The 21,738-nt window shown below is 32.1% G+C and overlaps 2 protein-coding genes across 2 annotated transcripts; one reads left to right on the top strand and one right to left on the bottom strand.

Moving 5' to 3' along the window:
• Window positions 1-1,013: 1,013 nt before the first annotated feature.
• LOC122579408 (protein NSP-INTERACTING KINASE 1-like) lies at window positions 1,014-4,811 on the top strand. Its single transcript, XM_043751581.1, has 11 exons — window positions 1,014-1,250; window positions 1,332-1,464; window positions 1,634-1,705; window positions 1,792-1,935; window positions 2,032-2,103; window positions 2,795-2,854; window positions 2,943-3,043; window positions 3,134-3,280; window positions 3,357-3,698; window positions 3,799-4,178; window positions 4,323-4,811. Exons 1-11 carry the CDS (start codon window positions 1,145-1,147, stop codon window positions 4,644-4,646), a joined length of 1,881 nt encoding a protein of 626 aa, XP_043607516.1. The 5' UTR covers window positions 1,014-1,144; the 3' UTR covers window positions 4,647-4,811.
• Window positions 4,812-14,329: 9,518 nt separating this feature from the next.
• Window positions 14,330-14,994, bottom strand: LOC122580509 (basic leucine zipper 43-like). Its single transcript, XM_043752785.1, has one exon. It carries the CDS (start codon window positions 14,956-14,958, stop codon window positions 14,407-14,409), a length of 552 nt encoding a protein of 183 aa, XP_043608720.1. The 5' UTR covers window positions 14,959-14,994; the 3' UTR covers window positions 14,330-14,406.
• Between the last annotated feature and the right edge of the window lie 6,744 nt (window positions 14,995-21,738).

The raw sequence follows: 21,738 nt of genomic DNA, 5'->3' as shown, positions 1-21,738 counted from the left end.
GTGGCTCTAAGGCCATTGCCTAACCCACTTTTATAGTAAAAGGGTTTTTGATTTATAAAATTTTTATTTTTATACGTGTAATAAACTATCTTGGTGTTATTATTAACATTTTCCTTATTTTTAGCACCACAATCTACCCAGATATAATAGTACAAAGAATATATAGTATCGTATCAACACAAATAACGCATACCTTCCATCCCAAATTCCCAATCTTCCTTTATGGTCACATCCAACAAACAAAATCCAAACTCAAAGCTCTTTTTCACCTTGAATTCATTGCATTCTTTAACATTTTCCACTTAAAATAAATAACATATGTGAGAGTATTAAATGGCCAAATTCAGGGAATGTTTTTATTCCTAATTGTCCCTACCTGAAAATGAAAAATAATTTAATATAATATAAACTAAAAACTCATGTACACATGGATATGTAAAAGCCCATTAAAGATTTCTATGTTTACCATGTGGGGGTGCAACTTTTATCAACTAAATTTAACCAAAAGTAATATTCTTGGAGTAGTATGATATAATAAGTCCCATAATCTCCATCTGCTATACTTTTTTAATATGACAAATAAAATCAATTTATTATCGTCTCATTCGCCGGTCTCACGACTAAGATCAGATTAGAAAAGGTAAATGAAGTAGCACTATAATTGATAAAAAAAAAAAAAAAAAAAAATTTGACCATAAACTTAAACCAATAAGTTCTACTTTTATGCATGCCTTCCACTATTATAACGACATTAGAAAACGCAAATACATATTTTAAGCAACAAGAGATCAAGGGAACCATCAACAATCATTTCTCTCCCTTCAATAATTTTACCTTTATTTGTTGGTTGCTTTATTTTAGTTTAAAGTTTACTCAAATTGTCAGGACACATAACAAAAGTAATATTATTTACATTTTTTTTTGGTTTATTTTGGCTCTGTCCCAGTGCCAGGCATGCTACACTTCTCTTTATACTACAAGAAAACAACACAAAAGAGCTCAGCCTGCTTTTTCTTGGGTCTATCAGATTATTGTGTAAAATGGGCATCATCAAGTTTTAAACTTTAACCATATAAAACTCAAAAACAAGTCCATTTTGATTGCATTCCATCATTAAATCACTTGCATTTCAAGTTTCTTTGAAATGAGATTTCAAAGAAAGATTGGTGCTTTTTGTTTCTTGATATGTTTCTTGTGGCTTTTTGATTATTCAAATTGCTTGCTTTCACCTAAAGGTGTAAACTTTGAAGGTAAATTTGTTTCTGTCCTATAAAATTTTGTTGTTTTAAGCTTAAAAACAAGATTCTTGATGTTGGTTTTTGAAATTTCAGTGCAAGCTTTAATAAGCATAAAAGCTTCATTATTGGACCCTCATGGTGTACTTGAAAATTGGGATGCTGATTCTGTTGATCCATGTAGCTGGACTATGGTTACTTGCTCTTCAGAATCTTTAGTTATTGGTTTGTAAGTCTTTTTTCATAAACCTTCACATACTTTTGGTGTCTAGTGTGACAGTATGTGATTAACTATCTTGTTAGACGAAACGGTTTCTCTATCGTCGGTATAGATATGACTGTCTACATCCAACGTAATTTTGATGATATTTGAAAATTTGTTAAATGATCATTTTCAGGGGAACACCTAGCCAAAATTTATCTGGCACACTTTCACCAAGCATTGGGAACTTAACCAATCTTCAAATTGTGTAAGTGTCAATCAAGTCATCTAAAGTTTATAAAATGACCAAAATGGGAATCTTTTAGTAACATTTAATGTGTTACTATTTCACAGATTGTTGCAGAATAATCATATTACAGGGCCAATCCCAGTAGAACTTGGCAAACTTAAGAAACTTCAAACAATTGATCTTTCTGATAACCATTTCACCAATGAAATCCCTTCTTCTTTAGGCCAGTTGACAAGTCTCCAATACATGTAAGTTTGTTTAAGTTGTATGTAACATATTTAAATCATTCTATAATCACTATTTAGAGTTTGGGTTCCTTATCAGACTAATTTCGAAATTTTCAGGAGGCTCAACAACAATAGTCTTTCTGGACCAATTCCACAATCAGTAGCCAATATGACCCAACTTGCCTTTGTGTAAGATTTCTCTCTTAACTTAAAATTAATTACATTGCAACTTAAAATTAAATACATTGCAAAAGATTAAAATCGACGGAGAAACCTTTGAGCCTATGTGTCCTTTGGACACCGCCCGAATGAATATTTGGTAGAAGAATGATGCTAGTAGACCCGAAAGCGACCATCAAACATCACTACATTACAAACATTTTTATATACAATGTGATAGCTTTTGTAACATGCTATATGATAAAAGGTGGTTAGGTAGAACTTACCAAATGGTGTTTGTATGCAAACATACATCTCCTCAAGTACCCATTCACTATATTAGTATTGATGATTAGGGACCACTATATAATTCATCAAGTCCTTGTTAAGTACAGTTTTAACATGATAATATTTTGGTCATGTAGGACATACTAGATATACCTGCAATGTGTTGAGACACATCATTCATAAGTACATTAGTTGTGGTAATATTGAGGTCATATAGGCCCTACTTCACGGGGCTTATTTGTGAAAATGAAAAACACAACTTTTTTCTTCAACCAAGGACAACTTATTGCGAACATATTGAGGTTATGGAGGGTTATTGTGTGGATAATCAGCTTTATGAAACCGGAATAATTAGATAACTTGAATTCACAATAATCACTTGAAAAAAAATACAAATCCAAACATCTCCTTACAAAGTTTGCATCAACTGCAGGGACTTATCTTTTAATAACTTAAGTGGACCAGTTCCCAGGTTTCCTTCCAAGACCTTCAAGTAAGCTTTCCATTTTTCCCCTTTTTTCATGTGTATATATTGATGGATGTGTAATGTTTGTATCTAAATGTATATCTATTAATGGCAGCATTGTAGGGAATCCTTTAATATGCCAAACAGGAGCTGAAAGAGAATGCCATGGAATAACACTTATGCCCATTTCAATGACTTTAAACACTACTGATCAAGGTACTATGTTTTCCACATTTTCTTCATTTAGCAATCAGATTAGTTGATAGTTGTTAAGTATTTAATTCATTATCTCTGTCTTTTCCGAAGATGCTTACACTTTGCCACGACAAAAAAGTCACAAAGTTGCTCTCGCCATCAGTACAAGCCTTGGATGCATCTCTTTGCTCATCTTTGGCCTCGCGTTAATTTGGTGGAGGCGAAAACATAGTCAAGAACCTTTCTTCGATGTCAAAGGTTCGTAAATTTAAGGTGTAAAGTTTACGTTACAAACCTCTATGGAATAAACTGATTTTTGCTTAAAATAATGCAGACCGGCATCATGAGGAAGTTTCGTTAGGAAATCTACAGAAATTCCAGTTCAGGGAACTTCAGATTGCAACACATAACTTTAGCAATAAGAACATATTAGGGAAAGGAGGTTATGGGCATGTCTATAAAGGGCAACTCAATGATGGGACGTACGTAGCAGTGAAGCGCCTTAAAGATGGTGGTGCCGCCGGAGGAGAAAGACAGTTTCAGACAGAAGTTGAGATGATCAGCTTAGCAGTACATCGGAACCTTCTCAGATTATACGGGTTCTGTATGACTCCAACAGAAAAGCTCTTGGTCTACCCTTATATGTCCAATGGCAGTGTTGCTTCGCGTCTGAAAGGTACCATTTTTATTGCATTTCCAGGCTTCTTCCAACTCATAAAAATATATCAAGAATGTATCAGCTAACTGTCGTCATTTATTTCACATCGTTTTGACAGCAAAACCGGTCTTAGATTGGGGAACACGAAAGAAAATTGCATTAGGGGCAGCCAGAGGATTGTTATATCTTCATGAACAATGTGACCCAAAAGTTATTCATAGAGATGTGAAAGCTGCAAATATATTGCTTGATGATTATTGTGAGGCGGTTGTTGGTGACTTTGGGTTAGCAAAGCTTCTAGACCATCAAGATTCTCATGTTACCACTGCAGTTCGTGGCACAGTCGGCCATATAGCACCAGAGTATCTCTCCACTGGGCAGTCATCGGAAAAAACTGATGTTTTTGGATTTGGAATCCTTCTCCTTGAACTTATAACCGGACAACGAGCTTTAGAGTTTGGCAAAGCTGCTAACCAGAAAGGAGCAATGCTTGATTGGGTAAGTCATATATATTTGATATCAGCATATTATAAACATTTTTGTATTGGGGTAAAAAGTTTTTTAAATACAATGATAAAACTTATAGTATCGCATCAAAGATGGTCTTTTTACAAGTCATGATGAGATCATGGCTTTTTTCAGGTGAAAAAAATTCATCAAGAAAAACAATTAGATATTTTAGTTGACAAAGACTTGAAGAGCAATTATGATAGGATCGAATTAGAGGAAATCGTTAAAGTAGCAATGTTGTGCACACAATATCTTCCGGGCCACAGGCCAAAGATGTCGGAAGTTGTAAGAATGTTAGAAGGGGATGGACTTGCAGAGAGATGGGAAGCTGCACAGGGAGTCGAGTCAAGTTCAAAGTTCCGAACAGGGGAGCTTTCATCGTCAGAGCGATACTCAGACCTCACAGAGGACTATTCCCTGCTTGGACAAGCCATAGAACTCTCCGGTCCCCGATAAGTTAGCATTGAAGTAGAAATCAATGGGAAAGAAGGAAGAGAAGATTATATATATTTTTTTTACTTTGTATATGTTCAAATTTTCAAAGTGTAGTTGATTTTGAGTGAGTTATAGTATAATGTAGTTTTTTTTTTAGATATATAGTCATAATCTTTTTAAAAGGCAGAATATTATGAGTACAAAATGATCATTTAAAGGCTATAATATCCAAAAGAAATCTCCTGCAAGCTGCACAAAATGAAAAATAGTCATACCACCATCAATGTCACCGAATGACTAGGTTCGAATCTTCTTATGTAAAAATCTTCGGGTGACAAGAGAAAAGGTTCATAAACGGTCATGAGATACCCCGTTGACCACATATAAAGACTCACCTTCTCATGGTAAACTAAGCCATGAAAAAAAAATTCATTTGCTTTTTTTCTTTCTCAACTTATAAACAAATAAAGAACAAAAAGAATTAAAAGAGTCAACTTACAAACCAAGGGACATTCAAAGTTCCAAACACAAAAAAAAAAATTTTAAAAATTCCAAACACAAAATGACCCACATATATAACTTCTTTAACTTAGTTTATAGATACACGATTGAACAAACGTCAACGAAAACAAAGACTAGAAGTAAAGGAAAAATATTTCACTACCCACTAAAGTACTAAACCATTTCTGTTATGGTAGTTAAAGACTGATTAGAGTCAACATAGTTTGACTAAACTGTGTACCTACTAGAGTACTAGGCTACTACATGTCTACGAAAAACTACTGAAAAAAGACCAAATTTGGGCCAGTTCATGAGGTGATATTACATAGGGCCCATAATGTTTTGAGGCCAAGAATATTAATTCCACATTAAATGCTAAGGCTAATGCAGCCCAATATCCGGGCCCAACTTCTGTTCTGATATGCTTATTATGCCCAAAAACTGGAAGGAAAATATTCCAATCGCTGTGTATCTTGCATTTGCATTCGAAAATTAGAAATCAATAAAAAAAATAAAATAAAAATTTATTATCTTTTAAACGGAAAAATATACACTTTTTTTTCATTAAAACTTTTATTGGAAATGTTAGTTAGAAATTAACCCGAATAATTTAAGTACATGTCTGCGTTGGCGGCCGTATATGGGGTCGCCTTTTATAACCGTTAAGGAATTACCCCAAGTAGCCAATTGGTCGTTTAAAAAAAATTCTTTAAAATATTTAGGGAGAATTTTATATTTACTCAATATTAACATGCTAATTACATATATATCTAATTAAAATTAATAATTCTATATATACCTAATTTTAATTTAAATTTTATCATATCTGTTCATTCTCTCTTCTCCTTCCCTCAATTGATAGCATGGTTCCATTGATTAAGAGAAACAAGATCAGATTTATGAACTAATGCCGATTGTCATCCAAATATATGGTAGTATAAAATGCTGCATATATTCATTGAACAACGTAAAGCTTATGTAATGTATTTGCAAAACTAAGCATAGAAAGTAACTTCCAATGCCGTTTTTCATTGATCCAATGTATTTGCAAAACTAAGCATAGAAAGTAACTTCCAATGCCGTTTTTCATTGATTTTGGGTCCTAATACCGTCTTCGACGGTGTATGGGGGAGGTTGATATGTAGACAGTCTTACCCCTACCAAAGGTAGAGAGGCTGCTTTTATGTTCTACCATAGGTAGAAAAAGAACCTCCAGCCTTGCTGAGCATGAGAATCGAACCCATAACCTCTGTTTCCAGAGGCATGAGCTCCAACCAATGATCCAACCCTATGAGATTATCCACCTTTGACTTCCTATGCAACAAGCGAAAATTATCGAACATTGAATTTTAAGATTAACAATATCAATAAGCAATTATCGAATAGAACTGTATGAGTTTTAAATTTCATTCACTAGAAAAGAGCCTTTGAAGATGTAACCTTATACATGATGATAAAAATCTCATCGCAATTTCATCTAATCACAGTTGAAGAACTACAACCAAGTAGTCACACATCTACAAAAGGATTAAAATTCACCATAACGTACTACGCAATCCCAAATACTGATTTTCGTTTCAATACAACTACTTAAATCCATAGGTCATATTATTCGATACTAAATAGGCAGATGTGATACTATCTAAATTAAAAGGGGGAAGAGAATATGAGTTTGTTAGGGATCTAAACCCCTCACATGGCATAAAACCATAAAAAACATAGGGCCACAACATTTATTTAAAATATTAAAAAAATTAGTATGTGAGGATTTTTCATCTAAGTTGAGTGCATAACAGCCTCATACTAACTTTTCCCAAATTAAAATTGGGTATATATGAAATTATTAATTTTAATTGGGTAAATATGTAATTAGGGTGTTAATGTTGGGTATATATGAAATTCTCAAGTATTTGTTAATGTTTTTTCTTCCATAAAAGGCTACAAGTTAAGCCTATACTTATTTTTAATTAGATTAAATAAAACCTATAGTGAGATTATTTTTGTTTGCAGTCAAATTAATTGAAGCTTAAAATTTTTAATACTAGTTAATACGTACAAGTTTTTTTCTTAATATATTATTTGGATACCTAGCTAGCTATGACACTTACAAAATTAGTTGCAACATTAATTCGAATAAAAGGGAATTAAATCAGAAAAACTAAAAAAGTTTACCAACCTTTAGCCAAGTATATGCTCAAGTGCAACTAATTTCGCACTTTTGTTGCATACATACAAGTTTACGTACAACCAAAGGGAATTAGTTATTTAGCTAGTACGTACTACAAAGTACGAAATTGATATTAAAGCTACTATAAAACATTTCTCGATCACTATATCACACACACATTCCTACGTACGCTTCTTTCTTAAATTCATTTTATTTCATATCACACAATATATAAAAATAATATAATGATGACAATGACGACACTTACAACCAACATATCGCCATCACCATCAAAAACATACAACTCGTTTTGGCGATTTGATTCGCCGATAGTTTACTTGTTTGGTGGAATAGTTTCAATGCTTGCTGTCAGGGACGGTTCTACAATGGGGGCAGTGTGGGCAACTGCCTCCATTTCAATTTTGGTACAATGTAATTTTTTAAAGGTATATTTGTAATTTTGTTCTTAAAAAATATAAATAAACAAATACATACAAATATCACCATCGTTGTCATACGCCTCTTCTTTGGAAGTATGTTACTTATGTTGGAAGCATTAGTTTTGAGATAAAATCCTCTATTAATAAAGTAAAAATCTTGAGTTATTTTGGTTTTTAATAGAGTTTAAAAAGATAAGTTGAAAAAAGTCTTGATTTTTAATAGAGTTTAAAAGTAGAAGTTGAAAAAAATGTTTTATTTGTTTGAGTTAATGTATCATACATTGATAAATAATATAGCTGTGAAAATGATATTTTATTTTCAAATTATTATATAATAGTAATCACAATAGTAAGGTGAAAATTTATGTAGAGACTAAATTGCATATCATTGATTTCGATGAAATTATTTTATGTTGTTTAATATAATGCAACCCCTCCTTCTGCACATTTACCAAAATTGCAAAGACCAATGTTCAAGTTCCCATAACTAGTACTCACACGAAATTATTTTAAGAGTCCATATTTTCTAATTCCCATGTGAGGGTCAAATTTTTTTAAAAAAATTAAATTTTTTTTAAAAAATTTCTTTAAAAAATGACTCTAATAAATATACCGTATAAAATAATTTCTGGCTCTGTCACTGCTTGCTTTCATAACTGTCGCCTTAATCGTCAAACCACCACCCGTCAAGATGTTGAAAATAGCAAGGCGGAAAAGCTGTTTCGAAAAGAAGATCAAGGTGACGTCAGCCCTAAGATTGTTGTCATTATGGCTGGAAATATTCTCCCCACGTACTTAATTAGCCAATCCCACTGGTTTAAAGTGAGTGATATATAAATTCATTTATCTTTTTATTTGTTACTACTGTATTTAATTTTTAATCTTAGAGCTAGTGTGTAAAATTGATGAAACATTAAATTTTTTTTTTTAATACATAATAATTTTTAAAATGAATTTTAAGATTTTTGTTACCCAATTAATTTTAATTTTTTGTTGACGTATTCATGGATTTTTGGTTTATTTTTTTAGCGGTCAACGAATAAAGTCCAATAACATGGGATAATCTAGTAACGAAAGACGACCACATGCACAAGCAAAACAACGACAGCGCTGATTGCCCCAAATCCATCACGTTCGATATCTCGTTTATTAAAGTGTGAATGTGATCGAAGATGGAAGATTACGTACAAAATGGTAATTGAGATGTGGAGTTTGTACCTTGTGAAGAGAATTAAACGATAATGGGATGCGGCTGGCCGACGTCAGGATTAATTTGTTATTGAGATGTGGTAGGGTTTGACCATCACAATTCTTGTCAAGTCCAATTACTTAATTGTCCACACGTAGTTGCACGTTTATGGTTAATTTTTATATAGTAGATCGGTAGATCGTCCTGTGTTTTACAAAATTATCTACCAATAGGTTTTGAACTTTTTGTTTATTGAAAACATCAAAATTCTCTTTTGCTTTGACACTATGGTTTTTACATTCTTTAATGTAGGTTGTCAATGAATTCGGGGTCACCGGTTGAATATAACCAACCTGAACTTGTCAATCCATCAACGCAAACCCAACCTACCAACTAAGGAAAAATCAGGTTGGTAGTTTGATTTTAGGTTAAATAGGCTTCGGGTTGTTGGGTTGTTAGGTCAAATGGGTTGATTGATCGACTTATCTATACTTCTATATTTATACTATCTTATAAAGCATTTTATTCTTTTTTAAAATCTCAAAAGATGATTTGAACTACCTAAATTACCTCTCTTTTTTATTCACTAATTTAAATATCTCTACCTAATATACCAATAATACCCTTAAATCTCAACCACTCATTTTTCCCTCTATCCTCAAATCTCAACCACTAATTTTTTTTCTCTCTTCTCCATAAATTATTTTAGGGTTATTTACAAAAATGGTACCTGAACTATCCATCATATTACACAAATCATACCCATGGTTTATTAATTACGTTCGTCATACCCAAACTTACCATTTTTCCACTCGGACCATACCTGGACATAACGTCCGTTAGTTGTGATGTTAAGTGCCCCAAGTACAAGTACGAAATCTGTAATTTTCATTATACTTCAGGTACTATTTTTGTAATTTACCCTTATAATTAATATTTTAGTTAATAAAACTATATTTTATCAATTAGTATTATTTAATAAAAATTAATATTTCTAATGACTATTATTTAGTAATAAATTATAATTTTTTAAATTTTCTTAAATATTTTTTTAATATTTATTTTTAAAAAAATATTTACTTTTATTTTATAAATAATATTTAATTTTTACAAAAGATTCTTTCTATTCTATAAAAGTTATTAATTTTTATAATAAATGTACTTTATTAAAAACTATAAATTTATTGAATTATAGATCCATGATTATTTTGATAAATGCATATTTTCATATTTATTTATTTTTTTAAAAACTATTGTGTGGTGGACTGGTGGTTGTGTAGTACTAATGCGATACAAGATATTAAGACATTCTTTCTATTTACTTTTTTTAAAATAGGAAAATAAATCTTGAAATACATATCTATCAAAATCATTATAGATACACAATTCAAAATGTAACAGCTTTTTAATAAAATTTAAATATTAAAAAAATAATACCTTTTATAGACTAATCTACAATTTTTTTTATAAAATAAAATGTTATATTTTAAAGCAATATAAATATTTATAATATATTAATAAATTTTTATAAAATTATAATTGAGTACTACATAATAATCATTAACAAATTTTAAATTAACTATAACAATATTAATTGATAAAATATAATTTTATATAGTAAGGTATTAATAATAAAGGGGGAGAGAATATGAGGCTGTTAGCACCTAAGTTGCGTGAAAAACCCTTTACATATTTTTTTTAACCATAAAAATAATGGGGCCCAATAATTTATGCAAAATATTAAAATATTGGTATGTGTGGGGGTTTCACCAAAGTTGGATGCATAACAACCCCATATTGAATTGTGTATTTATAATGATTTTGATAAAGTATTAATAAATATTAATACTTATTAATAAATGTCAATAATTTTTATAAATAATATTAATAAGTTTTTATAAATTTATAAGTTTATAATTATAAATTTGTAAAAAAAATAATACTAATTTATAAATTATATTTTATTACTAAATAAAAGTCATTAACAATATTAATATTTATTAAATAATACTAATTGATAAACTATAGTTTTATAAACTAAAATATTAATATTAAAGGTAAATTACAAAAATGGTACCTGAAGTATACTGAAAATTTCAGATTTCATACTTATACTTGGGTCACTTAACAACACAACTAACGAACGTTAGGTCCAGGTATGGTTCGAGGGGAAAAATGGTAAGTTTGGGTATGACGGGCGTAATTAATTAACCCTGGATATGGTTTGTGCAATATGATGGATAGTTCAGGTACCATTTTTGTAATTAACCCATTATTTATTTGTCTAGTTCATTAAAAATGTTTTATCTCAAAAATCGTACGGAGTATATCGATAAATTATAAAAATTGTATGGGTGTTATTAAAATTTCATGTTCTTTCATTAGAGATGTCATTCGATATACTTTTGACTAATTTTTAAATCCCAGGGCGAAGCTCGTACGAGTAAAACATTTGCTATCACACTCTATGGCTTATCACAACCTATGACCTATCACCCCACCATCTTACCGCCGCAATGCGTGACAATTTCTCTCGTTAAAAAGTTATATAAGTTTAAAATATTTTAATGTTATCGGGTTGACCTGTTAACTCAAATGGCCAACCCGAATCTGAACAGGGGCAAGTATGAATTGATTTGGTGAAATTTTTTTTTTGGTTAAAACCAATACACCAAACTATTTTTTTGGGTTTTTTAAATGTCAAACCATTTATGATTGGTTTATATATTTTAATTTTCTGATTTTTTGATTGGTTTTTGGCTTCAAATGGGTGAGTTTTGATTTTAGATCAAACAAGAAAAGTACGAGTAATACAGTATAATACTCAATACTTCGTAGAATATCAAAAGTCTACTAAAAGAATCATTCGACAAACAACAATTACATGGCTTCAAATACTCAAAGTCTACTACAATTCATAAAAAAATTCATTTATCAAAATTCTTTTCTACTTAGATCTCGAAACATTCTTTGTGACAACCAAAAAAAAAAATCCCAAATACTACATGATCGATAAAACGCGAAGCCAATATGTACGCTTGATGGGTTACTCCATGGATTCCAAACGGCTTTAGAGTAGAATCTACCAATGTTGGCTCTCTTAAATTAGTAGATAAATCGTGACTAGCTAAAATATACATGCTTTCACTTGGTACAGACTACAGAGTTGAATATTTAGGCATTTCTTTCATTGCTAGTATCAAATAACTAGTGGAGTATTTGGATAAGAAATAAGTTATTAGTTTGGATGCATAACAAATAACTAGTGCAAATTTAATGATCTATTATAAACCAACAATAGATCATAAAACTCTCTAGTTATTAATATCAAATAACTAGTGCATGTTTTAGGATCTATTATTGGTTTACATGGATTTGTGGTCTGCAGAACTATAAAAATGGAAGTTATCCCTTTGCTGGCTTTCTCTTGATTTGTCTATGCGTTGCTTGACAAACATCATGATTACGCTCGACGACAAGAACAAAAACAGGACAACAAGGAGATTCTGGATTGGGCACAGAGAGGTATGGTTACTGGGGGAACTTATCATAAATCAAGTCAACTTTCGAAACTAATTTTTAAGATCCAAAAAGCTATATAAACAGACGAAGTATTGGTGAAGGATTATAACGAAAGAAGACCAAATTAACAGCAAAATAAAAGCTTGTAATCTTATCGGATAACATACTGAACTTGGGTTATAGGAAAGTTAGCCAAAACTTAAAAGAGACTAATCATACTCATGAATACTCGCCAAAATATCTACCTCTAATTCTTGATACCATGAAAAGTCATTGTATGAGGCTATCGTTTTCTGGCAAACTAACTGTCCTGGATAATGCCGGGCTAGTTTTTCATGTGAGAATAGAGATGTATTACTGACATTATGAGATGTTTTGGAGTTATATTGCGAATGTGGAATTAGCCCGTGGTTGCTTCTTTCTATTTGTGCCGGAGTTTTCATTGTACTTCAGACGGAAATTTTATACAACAAAATTGGCATGAGAAGACTGAAATCATCGCTTGCATAGAGCTTCTTATTCTTCCGTGCTCAAAATGATTTGGGATTTAAGTTTCATGGCAGGCATGATTGGATATAATATGTCAAAAGTTACACTTCTTTGCTACCTTTGCCTAAAAGACATCACAATTTTAAGTGCTTTGGTCTCATCATATATCAATGTAGCTTTCTAGCTTTTGTTTGTGGTGATGTGTCGATTTCCAGAATCACCGAGCTTTATTGATTGGTAATTTACTTTCCAGTATCTCTTTCCACTCTTCATCAGCAGATGAATTATTGATGCCCTTCTGTTAGTTCAATTTCTCACTAATTTTAGTTAGTCATACGCTCGTCTTCATGTAAGTAATTCCTCAAAGAATTCAGTTTAGCACTTGATCAGCTCCTACAAATGTATATTTAAATCATTTTTATTGCTAGAGCTTGTAATGATTTATGATATCATTAGAATGTGGGGCAAACTATATATACAGTATTCGCTATTAATTTAAAAAAGAATAAAGCCGACTTTTGCCAACATATACTTGTTTTAAATAAGCTTATTTCTATGTTCTGATTTACTTATTTTGGTAATTTAGTTGCTTCTAAATAGAGGTATTGCCTGCTTAATGAAATGCAGCTATATGTGTGTTTAAACGGAGAAGATATAGAATGATCATCTCGCTTGATATAATACCTTTTCAGAATGAAGTACCATATCTATTGTACTTGTATATATGTGCACTTGAAAACAAACTTACAGATCTCTCTGTATGTCTGTAAAGAAACTGAGAAAGCAGACACAGAATAGGATAACTGAAGAACCATATAGATAAGGTATTTGAATTTCTAAAAGTACTAAATTAGTATGTGTCATCATATTTAACCATATCAGCATTGAATGCTCAAGTGACAAACAAACCCATAAACACGAGGGGCAAAATATAGCTAATTCAAGTTTATGCGCTTTGATGTTATCTTAAGAGCGGATAAGGATTAGCCAGACTAAATCAAGGTTCGGACAAGGTGCATGAAATATAGCATTTAAGTGGACCTTTTCACATGTTTTTCCTTTTAGCAGCATTTTTTCTCAGCCACCTTGTGCTAGCTTATCCTGTCGACCTCTCTCACACGTAAGTGATGGCTACTATCTTGTGATTAACCTCAAAAGTAATTGCCTTTACTACTCACGATAATGTACCCGACTTTGCCTATCTTGTTTATCATGCCCTTTTTTATGCATTATATATCTTAAATGAAGACAGAAGCTGATAGCCTAAGCATGTCGCGGTCAATTCCAATATTTTATCTGAGTTTTTTGATATATTGTTTTGTTACTAAATATGTGTGATATCATAGGTTTGAATTATTAAAAAAAAAAAAGAAGATGTTATTTGTGCTACTTAAATTCCTCTTGGAACTATCAGAAAACATAGTAGCTAACTTAACGCCATCGTTAAAGAAAAAAAGACATGCGTTGTAGATGCTAGAACAAGTCTGAGGAACTTGAGATTGATGGGTTTGAATTGCTCTGCATATCATCAAGGTCCCTTAACATAGGGTAGGTACCATTAAGCTGCAAATCAGCAACCATTTGACGAAGTTCTGAAACTTCCGCTTTAAGCTGAGCATTCTCTTGAAGAGCTTGATCATGGGTTCCAGAAAACTTATCAAGTTTGTCAACAAGTTGATGATTTTCGTTACGAAGCCAAACAACTTGTGACCAAAGTTCATCTAGGTGTTTTTGCTTGCGCATACGCGATCTGCGTGCTGATTCTCTATTGGATATCATTCTCCTTTGCTTCCTCTCATTGATAATGCTTAGTTGTTGCTCATCTGCTTCATCTGAAGTCGAGTGGAGATATGTCGGTTGCAGGTTCATTTCTTGAAACTGGGGGTTCATATGAAGATGGTAGAACGGGTTTGTGGGCTCGTTAACCTTAAATTGCATAATCGGTGAATTGTGTAAGTATGTTGTATTTGGTCTTGAATTTTCAGGAAGAAAGTAGTGGGAATCATTAAGGTCACTGGCTTGCATGGCTATATATATATATATATGTGCAAAAGAATTATAGGTTCTGGATAGTATTGTAACAAGCTGTTATTGGAAGGCGAAGGAGAAGATGAGGTAAGGACTTTTTATAGTATCCGAAAAGGTTAGGCGTGGGTCCCATCAAAACGGGCATTATCGACGAAGACTCGTAGCATAAGAGTAGGGTACAATGTCTATGTATGAGGTCGGTTACTGTTATATACACTTTTGATATTTAGATGGCATGTGCCCTTGTATGGTCATGTAACTAGTCAACTAAATACATAATTGTTTCATGACAATTAATTTTCTTTTGGCCACTGATGAGCATACTATTTTTATTATGGATAGGATTTCAAATATGCTTTCATCACTCAGAGAGGGTGGTGGGGTTGTGGAGCTATAAGTAATCAGTGGGAAAAATTTTTGGTGCAATTAAAGCCAAGAACAGGAATGCAACAACTCTATTTTAAAGGTGACCAACCCCAGTATGAGATGGTTTCAAGTTGGCAAGATTAGGAGGGTGAGTCATTGTTATGTAAATGGGTAAGGTCAGGTTGGGTTGACCCGTAAACACTGTTTGTCCGTATTTTGAATTTTCTGATAAATACTTAGAAACTAAAATAGTTTTTTTAAGAAGATCATCGTCTAAATCTCTTAATGAAACAATGTGGGAAGTCTGCAGTAAAAATAGACTTCGCTTAACTTTTGACCCGTTTGACCCAATCCAGTTTTAGCTAAGTTATCTGATATGGTACATTAGGCCCAATTGAGATAAACTACAAAACAGTGGCATTGAGCCATTGACCTTATAAGAATTGATCAAAGAAAGGAAATTTTAGAAGCTAGGCAGCCCCTTTTCTGCAAGTAGAAAGATTAATTTTGAATCTTTAACTAATTGTCCACTTTGCTGTTTCTTGGGGGTGAGACGCGGTCATAGGAGAAAACAATACTAAACTAAGTACATATCTCTTTTTACTGCATATTTATTAATCAAGGCTTCTTATGGTGCAGTTACAGACCAATCAATGGCACATTATAGTAAAAGCAGGTTTTTCTTGGTCATTATTTCATTATACTAACACACCGTGGCAAATGATTAGTTTTCAAGGCCATTTTTAAATTGTAAAAAAAGAAAAAAAAAAGCAGCACCTTTAATTGTGATTGGCAAGTGGTCAAGCCAGATAATTGTGATGTGATGTATCACCATATAACATCACCTCTGAATGTATTCAAAACCATGTAAAATACTGTTTCTCATGGATCCTAATCATATTACATATGTTAATTACAAAGTATTAAGTTGTAGTGTTAAGTGCACCAAGAAGTAACCATTAATCACCTTATGCTATTGTGTATATCCAACTTTCAATGAATTGGAATTGTATGACGTGCTGACGTGACAACCATAAAAGTTGCCACATCATCAAAATCATCTCCATGTCATACTGTTACAAGTTAGAAGACGTTACAGATATACAATTCAAATTTTGAACTTATGGTTTGCTAGTTGGATACACATAATAGCATAACATGACAAGTTGGACACATACTTGAAATATATATATATAGCATTACTAATGAATGAATGAATGTTCATGACTAAAAATTTAAAACCGTACGGGAACATGAGTAGACTAGATCAAAGGTATTGTTGGACAGAAATAGACTGTTATTTCTTGTCTTGTCCTTATTTAGTTCTTACAATGTTCCATATATTTCTCTTGTTGCTCTACATATAGCATATTGGAGCATCATTTTATTGTGTAGGATTCTGTGTCTGTGAAAATGTAAGATTCGAAATTGTAGCATAATGAGGATATATACTGATACACAAATACAGAGCACACGTTCAGTCCACACGATGCACCGTACTCATTCAAGAATTTCTTAAAAACAGAAGATAACTTTTCTTGGTAGTCAAAAATTAACCATTTACCATGACCATGTCAGTAGCTTTATTATGAGTCAGTATAATTACACAGTAAATAGAGAATGTGTGGATTGTAAAGGGTCTGAAATAAATGATTGATAGTTAAAAAAGATACATTCCACCTTACTATCAGATTTTTGTTACTTTCTGTTTTTCATGATTCTAACTCCTGGAGTTGCCCATTTTAGCCTTGAATTCATTGAGGCTTGTCACATATGTTCAAGTTAAAAGCCAAGGAGATTATTGGAAAGTAATATTGACAGGATAAGGACATTGCCCTTAACTTACGGACTGCGTCCCACACGAAGGGTACCTGATTTAACTCCAAATTCTATCGGTAACATTTCCATTACAATGCCACCCACCCCACTATTGCTAGACTAGCTAGTAGCAGCCTCATTGAGTCTGCATTCTTTCTTCAAATATTTTTATAACCACTGCTTTCCTTTGAAATATATATATATATATATATAGGGAAAAGTGAATATGGCGTTGTCGGCTTGTCAGACACCCAATTTAGGTGAATAACCTCTCACATACTAATTTATATGATACATTGTGCATTCTTCCAATCTGTCTGTTACAATATATGATGACACATTCTGCATTCTTCTTCTAAATGCATGTCTTTGATTAAACATACCTAAAATAATCTGCGTAAAATAATCTTAGAATTTTAGAGTGAATTGTAGGCGCCGGGTGCATGATAAGCTCTCCTATAATTAGGGGGTCTACAATAGAGCGCGCATGGGTGAAGTGAGCACCAACGCTTTTCCTCTCTTGCTCGACATGTCCATTCAATATTGAAATTCAGTGAAGGATACTTTATTAAGTCTCAGGTGCTCATATTATTATGATGATGGAAGGCTACTTCAAAATCTTGTGGATACCATAACTTTGAACCCCATTTTGTGCACCCCACTCGGGTGAATTAAGTTGAGAGGGCACACGATTTCCATACGACAATCATATGTTTTACTAAATCAAGCTCTTATCCCTTGTCTACGGCCTTCGTCACACCAACTTTCTAGTATTTTATTCATTAAAATCTCTTATGCGGAAACAAAAGGCCCATTTTAATGATCTGCTAGTGCTTGGACTTTTTTTGATATAAAGTTTAACAAATGTAAGAAATTAAGATGAAAAACTACTTTCATCTATCCTTGTAGTAGTAATTAAGTAGTATTGGTACCCCACCCATTATTACTTGATTCATATGGTAGAAAGCAGTTTGGTTTTTGTTAGCAGTGATCATGCTAGCTATCAATTAGCTAAAGATATGGTTTAGATTGATGTCTCTTTTAAAATGATTAACATTATGACTCTTTAGCTGCTTGTGGACAAAGTACATTTGTATTATGGCTTCCAAAAACCTGAAAATCCCACCAGACAAAACAAGTTGTATTACCTCATCCCCCTCTCTGCGTAGGGTCGATTCATTACCACAGTAAATTAAATCTTTATGCATTTAATATTTCCTATTTGACGTTGGTGGCTTATTGGTAAGGTATTAATTTGACCTTAATATATATGATGCGAGAATGGATTAACAGGGGTTTTCGGGAGTCTTTGATTTTATCTAAGACATGCGTGTAATTTAGAAGTAAAAGTGAAATATGTTCCGGGGGAAAAAAACATATTTGATATATAGTTCACCAAATATCTTATTCGGGATTTCGGGTCACGATTAATACTCGACGGTTGGCCTAGTAGCCGAGTATGAAATAAAACGTTAAATAAAAAAATAAAATACAAAAAAAACATATGTTTCATTCAACATCGATGAATTACATATATTATTCAACGATACATGGGAAACCTTAATGAAATTTAGCCGATCTAAATAATTTAGGTTGAGTCTTTCTAATTAACCTAGCATAATCTTATTATAGCTGACTTAATGAGTCAACAAACTTTCATTAGCGTACACAAACAAGTGGCTAAATGTATCGTTGCCAAAGATCCTTTTTCTTGTAGTGAATTCATATAATAGACGGGCACCACGTCACGTCGTTAGCATTGAAAGAGGATAAGATGATGATCTCATGAGCAGAAATTGCTCTTTATTAATTTTGAAAGTATATATGTACACTATTTGCTATATTATATGTTCGTTTTAATTAATGAATAATACCAAGTGACACTGCTTGATTGAAGATACGTTTTTGTAAAGACGCATTGCTTCATATATGCTTACGTACCGTAGTTACAATAAAGTCCTGATCCACTAAGATCATGGCTAATAAAGCTATTTTGTTTGCTTCAAGCAATTTGTTATTAAAAAAAAATATTAACCTAAAAAGATACTACTACTTTCTAGATGATACATTTAATATTGTTATACATATTTTTTGTGTGAATTATATATCTTTCTTAGATGATTATATGTGTGTTGTCTTTTCAACATATTAGTTTAGATTAAAGTGGTAATATGAATATCACATCATAAATTTTGAATTGAGGCACGAACAACAATTATACAAATTATAGGGCCAATAAGGCAATATACAATTGAAGTTTGTCCCTTTATAGTACGGGTGACTTATCATTATATAGGTAAAAGGGTTTTATTCTGTTATGTTTAACTTATCAATATACTCGTACTAAAAGTATAAATTTGTATATATAAGCTTTATGCCGTCTGCTAAATGAGGGTTCCTAGTATCGCATTGGTACTAACACTATTATGCACATGCCACACAATACATGTTCAAGTTAGACGTCTCCACCCAGTATGTTTATATGTCTTGTACATAATAATAAGAGTGTTGGTCTTAGAGTAGCAGGATTTGTTGGGATTTTGAACGCTATTTATAATTGAGACCCTAACTTGTGAGGATCCGCCTAGGTTCGTGCATGTCTCTCATTTCTTATATTTAGAGGAGGTGAATTAATAAAGGATTTTTTGAGAGTCGTGATCGTGTAATTTAGAAATAAGAGTAAAATAACATGTTGACTACGCAAGTTCGTTATCATTCAATATGATATGTCGATTGTCAAAAATGAGCCCTTAATATAAATATTACATGCATAATAAATTTTGGAGGTCATATATGTACGGTTGCACACATCACACAATCTCGAGCATATTGAGTAACAACAAGGATGTTTTAATAACTAGTTATGTGATGCTCGAAAAAAATAGTTATTCCTGATTAATAGGATTATCTATATGGTCCTTAGTCATTAGGGTACTTCCGTAAAGAGGGGGAAATATATTCTGGGTGATAAAATAGTGTTAAGTGATTGTCTTGCATAGGGGTGATTTATTTGAATATATTGATGTAAAATTTTGTCAGTTGAGTCGAGTCTCCACGAGTACTCGTTACAAGATAGAACGTCGAGTAGGTCGAATCGGCTAATTATTCCGAGTATTTCCCGCCTTGGTCTCTTTGACCATCCGAATACTCCCCGCATAAACCTGAGTAATCTCAACACCCTAATCTAACCGACCTAAGAGCGTCTAGCGAATTCTGCGACCTTCCTTGAATCATTGCAACCTACTAGTGTTGGGATTATATAATTCCTACAAGAGTTCAATATATCTCTCTTTTAGTGGCGAAGCATAAGATAAAGCGTAGGATCTGGAAAGTCACAAAACGCAAATTGACGCTACAAAATATAATTTTTTAAACTAATTACAAATAAAACTATATTACTTATTAAGCGAGAAAACAAGGCAAGAGGTTCTCAGTTAAGCCAATAAGGTTGGTGGCTCATTCATAGAATCTTTAATGTTGGAAGGATCCATATGACTTCGAGTCTTACTTTATAATTAATTTTTAAACGTAGATTAATTAATAAAGGTTTTTTCAAAAGTCCTAACGTTGTTCTAACACAAAATACCTCATTTACCTTTTTTATTTTTACTTTGGTCAAATTCAAACATTTCTTTCATTATCATTATTATCATTATTATTTTGGATCAATAGTTAACTAGCTCTAAGTCGGATCAAGTGAAGTTTACTTTGACCCTATTCATCACAAGGTGCGGATCCATTATCGGAGGAACGGGCCAGTAATAAATTTATACCAGTAAATCAGTAATAAATTATTAAATTTATATACCTCTCCTCCAATTCATTAATTGGACTTATGAACCCTAGATTAACGGAGTTTACTCCATGTCCCAAAAAATGATCATGTTTGAGTTTTTTTTCTAAATTGTTCAACTTTTTAGTAGTTATCATCATTATCCAAATGACTCAATATTAATTAAGGAAGGCCTAATTGAGTTGTTCAAGTGTAGGTTAAAAACATAGTGATAACGACTAGTAATTTTGTCATTTTTTGAAGGTTAAGTGAAATGAGATGCTCATTTGTAATTGATCAACTTGATGCATGACTTGTGACATTTACCTCATGCTTTGTACCCACAAAAAGATGAGAAGAATTTCCAGGACTTTAATCTTGTTGATTGACTACTCTCAAATCAATAGAGATATGCACCCTGGGTATGAACAATAGTAATCTTTTGTGATTCTCTTTTTAAGAAATCGAATTACCTGTCACATACGACAAGTAATATATAAAGTAGTGTTAGACTGTAAGTGTTGAAAGTCTTTTGAATTTAAGTGTCAAAACCGAGTCGGAAAGAGATACGATTTTAGCTCTTAGGGGATTCAAATATATAAGCATTTTTTTTATATATAAATGTGACTTTATAACAATAACTCAACCTTAATATTTATAATTCAATTATTAACTAATTATTGAAATCAAATATATATTATATATATGTACAAGTATAATGAATATATATATAACTAACACATTAACTTATACTTATATATGTAATATATGTAGAAAATTTTTAACAATTTTGTGTCCTTTCAAACATGTACCCTGGCCTA

This window comes from Erigeron canadensis, chromosome 8 (assembly GCF_010389155.1).
Source record: "Erigeron canadensis isolate Cc75 chromosome 8, C_canadensis_v1, whole genome shotgun sequence".
Taxonomy (NCBI): Eukaryota; Viridiplantae; Streptophyta; class Magnoliopsida; order Asterales; family Asteraceae; genus Erigeron; species Erigeron canadensis.
The sequence above is the reverse complement of the archived record's forward strand: the minus strand, read 5'-3'. Positions and strand labels throughout refer to the sequence as shown.